This window comes from Apis florea, unplaced genomic scaffold (assembly GCF_048593485.1).
Source record: "Apis florea isolate Af1SG1 unplaced genomic scaffold, ASM4859348v1 contig_2272_pilon, whole genome shotgun sequence".
Lineage (NCBI taxonomy): Eukaryota > Metazoa > Arthropoda > Insecta > Hymenoptera > Apidae > Apis > Apis florea.
This window is the reverse complement of record NW_028256549.1, coordinates 1,528,752-1,538,558: the sequence shown is the minus strand read 5'-3', so window position 1 is coordinate 1,538,558 and position 9,807 is coordinate 1,528,752. Positions and strand designations below refer to the sequence as shown.

At 27.3% G+C, this 9,807-nt stretch overlaps 1 protein-coding gene across 5 annotated transcripts; it reads right to left on the bottom strand.

Moving 5' to 3' along the window:
- Nucleotides 1-234: 234 nt before the first annotated feature.
- Nucleotides 235-9,804, bottom strand: loco (regulator of G protein signaling family member locomotion defects). Of its 5 annotated transcripts, none has more exons than XM_031915369.2 (15): nucleotides 8,612-9,804; nucleotides 7,914-8,522; nucleotides 6,844-7,476; nucleotides 4,644-4,754; nucleotides 4,329-4,553; nucleotides 4,002-4,222; nucleotides 3,738-3,930; nucleotides 3,272-3,481; nucleotides 2,638-2,926; nucleotides 2,428-2,576; nucleotides 1,950-2,033; nucleotides 1,706-1,850; nucleotides 1,474-1,565; nucleotides 995-1,292; nucleotides 235-928 (listed from the first exon to the last, which is right to left on the bottom strand). In XM_031915369.2, exons 1-15 carry the CDS (start codon nucleotides 9,251-9,253, stop codon nucleotides 702-704), a joined length of 4,128 nt encoding a protein of 1,375 aa, XP_031771229.1. In that variant the 5' UTR covers nucleotides 9,254-9,804; the 3' UTR covers nucleotides 235-701. The 5 variants fall into 5 exon arrangements, with proteins under 5 accessions (XP_031771229.1, XP_086758667.1, XP_031771228.1 ...); XM_086902541.1 differs by having other exon boundaries at nucleotides 235-1,292; nucleotides 8,612-8,982; nucleotides 9,056-9,270; XM_031915368.2 differs by having other exon boundaries at nucleotides 235-1,292.
- Nucleotides 9,805-9,807: the final 3 nt, after the last annotated feature.

The window sequence follows — 9,807 nt, the reverse complement described above, 5'->3', positions numbered from 1 at the left end:
GATAACTCACGATGATGACGGGCCCGCGTAAAATATATTATCATTGCCTATAACGCCACCTACAAAAATTTAAGGAAATAAATTAAAATATCAAAATACAAAGGAAGGAAATCGTTGTATATACATTATGTATATGCTGGATTTTGTTCGTATTATATATGAAAAGAATGTGAAGATTTTTCCATTGTTCAAATCAGACTAAATATTATATTAATATAAAAAGTAAAACGTCTCTATAAAACAAAGTTTATATTATTTATTTAATACACATAAAATCTGAAATATTCTTTTCATCATTTACGTACAACAACGTTCGCTATAAATTACAATATATAAAATATATATCCTATATAACTAGGAAAGTAACAGTTGTATTGTAAAAACACCATAAATATGTATTAACTACATTTAAAAACACATTAAGAATACCACTAAAATAAACATCAAGAATCAGATATTTTACATCAATCAAAAGTATTATGATACAAAATTATTATCGAAATTCTAAAAGACACTAAATAATACTACCAACTCTTTCATCTTATTACAACTTCGTTTTACGAATATGAATACATAATATATATAATAAAATTGATTAGATAACACTCTTTTGCTTTTTTTGTGGAACATTTCACGTTTTATTCTAAAAGCAAAAATATATAAAAACCAATATATAAATATTGGTTTCTTAATCAAATATATTATAAAATATTTTTTCGTGTAAATTCGGTAGGACTTAAAGAAACAGCATAATTAGACTTTGGTAAAGATTTCGAAGATACAATATATCCAGTTTTCGTTGCACATGTTATAAGATTTTTTGGTTTTGGCGGAAGCGGAGGAGGTTTCGATGATTTGTTTACTCCTACGGAGTTGACTTGAGTATCGAAAGAACCGAAACCAGTGGTTTGGGAACAAGATCCGTTCTCTACAACAGTCCGATCTCCATCCGTTAAAGTTGTATCTAATATGAACGAACTATCTGGAGACTTACTCTGCAACTCTTTTCCAGTAACCAATACATGGAATCGTTCATCGATATTTTCATTCTTTGATGAAGCCAACGTAGTTGTTGCCGTCATTGTTGTTGTCATCTTCATTGTTGTTTTTGTTGTTGTTGTTATTGCTGTTGTTGTTATTGATGTTGCCATTGTTGTATTTTGATCATGCTCGCTATAGTTTTGCCGTTCATGAATCGAACTATAAAACTTGGCGTTTGCTTCACAATTGGTAGATACTATCCTAGGTCTTCGAACTTTGTTGCGATCCGCCGGCTTACCATTTTCCTTGTTCTGATCAGTAATTTCATAGCTTTAAGGGTCGAAACGTATCGCATAATAAAAATTTTAAAAATGAAATATGTTTAAAAACGTTACTTCGATAACTGGCAATATGCTTCATCAAATAAGTTTGGTGCAATTAAGAAGATATGGATTACTATACCTTAGCACATGTAAATTTCATTTTGTTTACCTTTAAAAAATCTGGCAATTCAAAATTAATTTCCGTGCCTCTTTGATCTTCCAATCTAGATCTTTGTGCTCGTTTTAAACCTTCATATAAATCTATAAATATAATCATAATCAATTTCATATTACATAAATAAGAATGACATTTTGTATTTATATTTATATATAAATTCATATTTATTATATTCTTATGTTATTTTACTATGAACAATACGACTTATTCAAATATAATTTACCTTCGCCATCGAATTTTCCTGGTAATTGAAGTTTCACTCCGTTCCGCCATTTTGCTATTAAAGGAGGATGAGATTTAGTAGTTTCTTCAGGAACATAATCGTTTGTGTTACTTTTTTCATTTATATTACATTTAGACTTTCCTCCCTTTAACATAAATATATAATATATACAATATATATAAAAATCATTTTTCTTAAAAACAATATATAAACTCAATATTAGTGAAATAACAGATTTTTATACCTTCTTCTTTCCATGCATTGTAGAATCTCGAAGGAAAAATTTGCTCGGCAAAATAGATGAACCCTCAGACCGTTGATCATCAGACTATATTCCAAAAAATAAAATAATTCGTAAATATTATAAAAAGATAATTTCAAAATCAACTCTCAAATGAATTTTCTTATTTAAATATAGTAGATATAAATAATATAATACAATATAATATAAGCTTAAATTCCAATACAATCATTTCATTTAAATTATAGTACTATTAAATTTCATTATTCTTTTTATGTTCCTTAATATCTCAAATGAAGCACAATAACTTCTTCATTTGAATTCTTCAGATTTTTTTTTTTCTCAACAAATTCTAAATTTTAATTACTTCAAATTTCTTTTTCTATTTATAGAGAATTGCAATATAAACTCTAAAACTCATCCTTCATTGGAATTTAAACATGCATTATTAAAATTTAAATAAATGTATTAATTTTATTACCTTACACGAGCCATCGTTATAATGATATTTACTCGAACCTTTGCCCACCATAAGTTCTTCAAATACTCTATTTGTAATTTCATCTAAAGTGGATTGTGAATTTGACGCATCATATGTATACTTAACTGTGTTTAGCTCTTTTTGTGAATCTGCAATATTAATTGTTTCAACTCAACAATTATGCTCAATATTTTTTTGTCAATATCTTACCCGATATCTTATCTTGATCCTTTATATTTGTTAAAATCAGTCTTACGGGAGCATCAATAGCTTGTATATCCATACAAATACGGTGGTTTTCACTCCATACAGTAATCATATCTAAATTAAAACCATATTTATTTAGAAGCGGCCTCAATACATCTTTAAGAGTTCTTCCTTTATGTGCGATCACAGTTATTACTCGCCGAGAAGGTAAATCTACTTTTAATATTTTGGTTGGTACAACTTCTACTTCTTGACCAGCCAGTACTGATGAAGGATATTTTGCATCTATAATCTAAAAACATGAAAAATTTCTAACTAATTTTAAATATTAATAAACAAATTAGTAAACAAATATTTATATATTAAATTGTAAAATTTAATTTCATGCAGATATACATAAAATACGCATATTTTATATCTTAACAGATTCAACGTGAATATACCCATTTACAAAAGCTATACCAAAAAATGCATGCATAAAAATTCTTACACAATAATAATCTTCCACAATCCTTGCAGCAATTATACTGTGCACAAGAAAGAAGCAGTAAATAGTATATTTCATATCAATTAAATTATTTTGTTAGTTTTAAGTAATCTTAAAAGATGCGTTAAATAAATGCGAGAGATCACAAACCTCATCTGTAGCTAGGATTAGAACATCATAGTTAGAATATCGGAGAGCTCTTTTATCAAGGAGGCGTGTAACCACATCTTTAATACTCTCCATTTGGCTAGTTGGCACAACCGTAGTCGATCCATCGGGTAATATTACCCGACATAATCCGGTACATTTGGCACGAACTTCTTTAGTTTCATTTGATTGTCCTTCGTAGGACGATAAAGACTACAAGTTATACATACAACAACTTTGTAGTTTCAAAATTAAATATGCGTTTAATAACACTGATATTTTTTTTTAACAAACATCCTCGCATACTTAGTTGCAATACTAAGATCTACTACACACTTGCAATACAAATAAAACTAACACATACTATAATTACTTTTATATATACTTGCCTTTAATATCATTGTTTTACCAAATGATACATTATCTATATTTAATCACAATATGATTAAATGGAAATAAAAATACTTACATGTTTATGAAATGATTGCCTTAATGCCAAATCCCATGATGCAAGTGAAGATCTACTGCTAGATATAGAAATACTGTCGTCATTATTATTACCTTCTGCTTCTCTTTTCATAGTTGTGAAACTTTTATATATAGTTTCATTTCTATTAGGACCTTTATTATATTCAGATTCACCACGATCTTTTGATTTAGATCTAAGAATGCATTATAGAAAAATTGATAATGTTCTTTTCTGTTAATATTTATCAAATATCATTATTAATACCTGTTTTTTCTATTCCATGGAAGAATAGATTTTCTACATCGATCTTCTGCATCTGAATGACTCTTTTTTAATTTTACACTAGGAGAACTAGTAAGATTTAAATCACAATCTTCTACTCCAATTATAGAATTTCCTGTTTCTACACAATGACGATATAAATCAGATCTTAAAAATCTTGGGTAACTATCAAATTTCATCAAATTAAAAACCTGTTTTTGAGCCTGTAAATAAAATACAAATGATTTCTATTAGTATAAAGCAATAAATGTTAATAATAATAAGATTAATTACAAAATTAAAAAAAAAAAAAGAAAACATCATATATACCTGTAAAAAAAGATCAGCAGGCGATTCGCTAAGAAGTTCTTGTGTTATTTGTCCAGTTGCATGACTATCAACATTTACGGGTTCTGCTGCTGTAGTAGATAAGTGACGTTGGTAAATTTGATTAGCCAACTTACGTCTTGTAGAAACATCTTTAGTATCTTTGTACCTTTCACAAGCAGCCCAAAAATAGATATTTTCATGACTGAATTCCTTTTTCAAAAATTCCTAAATTATAAAAATAAAATTATTTAAAAAATTGTAATATGTCTTTATTTAATAAATATGAATAAATATTGTAACATATTTCAATCTTACCGCAAATGTTTGTAAACCTTTTGGATCTTCTAGCAATTTTTCAAAACCACTGGCCCATGCATGTATATTTTTGCAATCAGTATTTTTATTACATAATTCTGTACTACCGTGCTGCATCAAAGAAACATTAAAAAAGTTATATTTTATTGATAGCATCATTAAATAGGATTAAACGAATCATAGGGGAAATGATTGCATAATAATTTGATACAAATATCAGTTAGAAATAAATTAAAAAAAAAATCTTTAAATTTAAATAATTTTTAATATATGTTATTATATAATTTAATTTAATTTACTTATTAAATAAAGCTTTTCATTATACACGCATTCGCTCGCATCCGTAAGAGGATATATTAGAGCTACAAGTATAATAAGTAAAACTATATACACTATATATACAGAGCTGTATATGTAAATTTACTTATTAAAAAAATATAAATAAAAAAAGAAGAAAAAAAATTCTTTCAATATTGTTACCGATTATCATTATATAAAGCAGAACATTATATTCATATAAATATTTTATGTATAAAAATTATACACGAGAAATTATATTAATATAGAAATGGAATATATATGTTCTCACGTACAATAATTTAATATTTTTTTATGTATCATTGCTTTATAAAATTTTTAACAATAAAATCTACAACAATAAAACGAAGAAATCTATTCAATATCATTTATTGATAAAAAATTTGAACAACTACATAATATATAACGATTGATAAAAATGAAGGAAATATTATTAAGGAAATATTATTATATTAAAAATAAAAAATTAAAGAAATAAATAATAAAAATAAAAAATTAAGGAAATATTAGTATATTAAAAATAAAAAAATTAAAAAGAGCGCGAAATTAATTAATTCTTATTGTCAAAACAATCAAACATATCGGTATTATGTATCGACGCAATATATCGATTTAATATTGTCGACTACTGACTAAATTAAATCATTGAAGTTTAATTTTCTGTCCTAATTAATAAAAGAATAAAAATAAGATATTTCAATTTCAGAATATTGCTTATTTATTTAATGTAAATAACTAATTAACTTCTAAAAATTAAAGAACATTGAACTAGAAATCATGAGATGATCTTTTAATAATTCCATAAAATATCGACCGTTTTATATCGTACATACCGATTTCACCACGGTATCCATGTCGTGATCGAAGATCGTATTTCTTCGTGTAGTCGCGTAACGATCCCATTTATTGAAGAAAAAATAAAGATATTTATAGAAACATATTATAATTTACGAAATAATTTTCTCAAAATTGATTATTAAAATAAGATTGTGTTACGTTTGTAATAATATGGGCTCCGCCCAACTGCAATGATGCACCGTTGACAATTATGATTCCGTACACGGTTCAACTCAATACTCAACGAACACAACGTACACCGACACAACGTATGTGATTAATCGATCGACTTATTTCAATTGAACCGATAATTTACACAAACGATGATTTAATAAATTTAGTAGTGACTTCAATAATCATCGTACACTAATCAACATATTATAACCGTTATGATCAGCATTACGCTCATTTTGTGGCTAACATGTCACTCTCATGTGCACTACCGCTATGAGTATATTCACTCGTACTTCATTTCCTCCTCTCTCTCTTTCCCACTCCTTTCGAAATGCTCGGTCGGTCGGTCGGTCGGTTGATTTATCCGTCGGTAGCTTCATTTATTCAATTATTCATATTGAATATATCTTTTTTATTAATTTATCTATTTCTTACGTAAAGTATTTTCATTATCTTATTTCAAAATTATAAAACTATCAAATTAAAGTATGACACCTTAATTCCATTACTCAATCTTCCCTTCCCCTCTCTCCAACTCCTCTCTACTAGTTCATTTCTTCTTTCCCGCCCTCACTCATTCACTCGTTCACATTCTTTCTCTCTTGTTCATTCGCTCGTATGCTTACTATATTACTAGCTCACTCATTCATTGATTCAATCGCGAACTTGTTATATATCTTTTATTTTAGACATATTTAAATGATTTTCTTGTCTTTCATTATATTTAATTTTTGTTTCAATATGATCATCAATTATAAGTTAATAAATCATTAATTATGATGATTTATAATTATAAAATAATTATATAATTGTATAATTAATCAAATTAAACTTCAATATTAAAAAAAAAATAAATACATATAAATCTTACCAAACAGATATTCTGCACACAAGTTCCAACGTTTCGTATTTCTTGCAAACTTCCCCAGGGACGTGAATTATCCGACTTATCTGAATAGGTTTGGCACAATGGTCGAACATAATCCATGCTCGTATTAAGATCTTCAAAACTATGCACTAAAGATTTGGAAATACCAGAAAAAACTTTTGGACTAAATTTATCTGGTATACCAATTTCTTTTGATTCTGCTAATCTTGTAAATCTCGATAATTGTTTCGATTTGATTACAGAATCATCAGATATTTCAATGGCATCTTCTAAGCCATGCAACATCGCGTTAGTACAAACGGATACGAGAGAACCAACGGACGAACTAAGCAACCCCTGCTTAACTGTTGAAGCAGATGGCAATGGACAGGTGGGCAAATCCCCCCTCTTTATTCCGTTTTGTACATCGGAATTCATCTCGGAATTCTCTACCACTTCCGTATTTATTTCATTGCAAAAATCATTAAAAACAACACTTTCACGAGGCAATTTCAAATTATCTTTGTATATGTTTAATTTATTTGCTTCATTCCAACAAGTATTTGATACAGCCCGTACCGTTAATCTTAAATCCACGGCTTCATTACTATATGATCTTGAATAATCACACGTATCCTAAATACATACCACGTTCATTAAAAATAAAATTTTTTTTAAGTCAAAATGAAAAATTTTAAAAAAATTAAAAAACAGTTCTTATATATAATTCTATATATATATATATATATATATTCTATTATATCTATAATTTCATAGAATTATATTATATCTATAATTTTAATCATTTAAAAATATTTTTTTTTAAATTTTAAATTTAATAATATACATGTTAATTAAAGTCATTAAATTTTTCTTTTTTTTTTATTTAAATTATAAAGTATTTTTATGAATTGTTATTCTATTGTCTTATTTGTTGCATTAAACAAAATTACATAAATTTTAACATATATTTAATAAATAATTAACTAAAATATAAAATATTAATAAGAGATAAATCTTATAATCTGTTCAATATATTAAATTAACTACAATTAACATTATAATCAACATACCCTATATTCAGAAGTTGGACATCTTCTTTGAGAGACATTTTGAATAATATTTTTATCAGAACGGCTTGTACAATCATCTTTATAACCAATTCCAGAATCACTATTACTTGAATGAGCTGTTGATGTACTTATATTGCTCGGTTGTGGAGAAGCTGTTTCTTGATGTCTTCGCATTTCATTATATGGATTTGTATCAGTAGTTGCAGAATCTGATATGTACAGAGTTTGTATAGCACCTATTAAACCATTGCAACTATCTGGAAATTCCTGACATACATTTAATTCAGAAGTTTTGGTGCATGTAAATCCAAATATATTGCATACACTAGAATGCACTACATGATCAATTAATTTATAATAAATTGTAAAAACATGACAAGAATTTGAAACAATATTTTCTTTATCTTTAACAGATTTAGTTAATATGCCAAAATATTGTTTGTCCTGTTCAGAAAAGGAATTACAAAATATTATTCTATAGGATGGATATTCTGCTATAATACGATTTTCTGAATTAGTAAGTTTTATATTTGCTACATGTATTGTTAACAACACCGTAGTTGGATTTCTTTTTTCAGCTTTCAATCGTTTGATACATTTTCTCAATACCTGGAGAAATAAATAAAAATTAATAAAATCATATGTAAATCAACTATTTCATAAGTTTAAAAAATAATATTATCAGAATTACATATTACCTGCATCATACATGATGGATGTAATTGATTTGGAATGTCTATAGTACCAAGATAACCAACAACTGTTCTATGTACTATTTTCTCAGAATCTCTTTTATGAGATGTTGGTGGTGGTGGTGGTGGAAGAGGACTAGACATATCCCAATGATAATGTAAGTTACAATAATTTCCATGATTTTGCAATTCAGGTGGTGTTTTTCCAGCTACATCAAACATAGCACCACTTTGTAAGTCTCGTACAACTTTAGCAACTCTACATTGTAATTGTAATGCTCCAATGTTACTTGTACGAGGTTTATGAATATATTTAGGTTTGCAGCGTATTGCTGTTAATCCTTCTTCATCCGAAGAATCAGAATAATAATTTTCAGCTATTTGTAATTTTAAAATACCCTTAGAACGACCAATTAATTGTACAACATCATCATGTGGTAGTTTACTAACATTGTGACCATTTACAGATACTAAATAATCGCCGGCTCGTAATCCAGCAATATCTGCAGGACTCCCTGGAACGATGCAACTCAATATGCAGGGTTGTTGTCCCGAGATCGTGAAACCAAATCCTTTCATTCCACGTAACACCTCCACTGCTCTTACACCGTAATTCACTCGCTTTTTCTTCTTTCTATTTTGATGCATTCTTATTCTTTTCTTTTCTTTTCATCAATTAACATAAAAATTTCAATCAGTTGTTCAAAATTGCTAATCAGATTATCATTGATTTAATATTTTCACGATCCAAAAAAACTTCTGAATCATCTTTACTTAAATTCTATTTTCATCAACTATTCTATTTCTTTCAATTTTTTCGAAGGAAAAATAAATGTATCAAAATATAATAATTTATATATCACACGATTAACCGAACTAATCATCGATAATCAATTCCTATTTCAAATTGGTTCTTGACCGTTTATGCTGTGATTCGTGACGGCGTTCTTTCTGCGCTCTTGTACCTCTTTCTCTTACACTATATTACTGTATCACTAAAACTCAATTTTTCATTCATTTTTTTTTTTTTAATTTTTATATACATTTTTAGAATTTATATATTGAAATGCACAATAGTATTTATCTTATTTTTTTAAACTCCCAAATAACGAATAAGATGTTTTGATAATCTCGTTATTCTTTTTCTTTTACTTCTATCCTTTCACTCCCTCCACTTTCTTTCTTTCATTTACATCATTGTT

What these genes read in the sequence shown, in the direction of transcription:
- loco (XM_031915368.2), bottom strand. Translation starts at nt 9,253, where the DNA reads ATGCATCAAAATAGAAAGAAGAAAAAGCGAGTGAATTACGGTGTAAGA. An exon ending in CCATGGAATAGAAAAAACAG is followed by an intron (nt 3,931 to 4,001) that starts GTATTAATAATG and finishes ATGCATTCTTAG; the next exon opens with ATCTAAATCAAAAGATCGTG. An exon ending in ATAACGATGGCTCGTGTAAG is followed by an intron (nt 2,034 to 2,427) that starts GTAATAAAATTA and finishes TTTGGAATATAG; the next exon opens with TCTGATGATCAACGGTCTGA.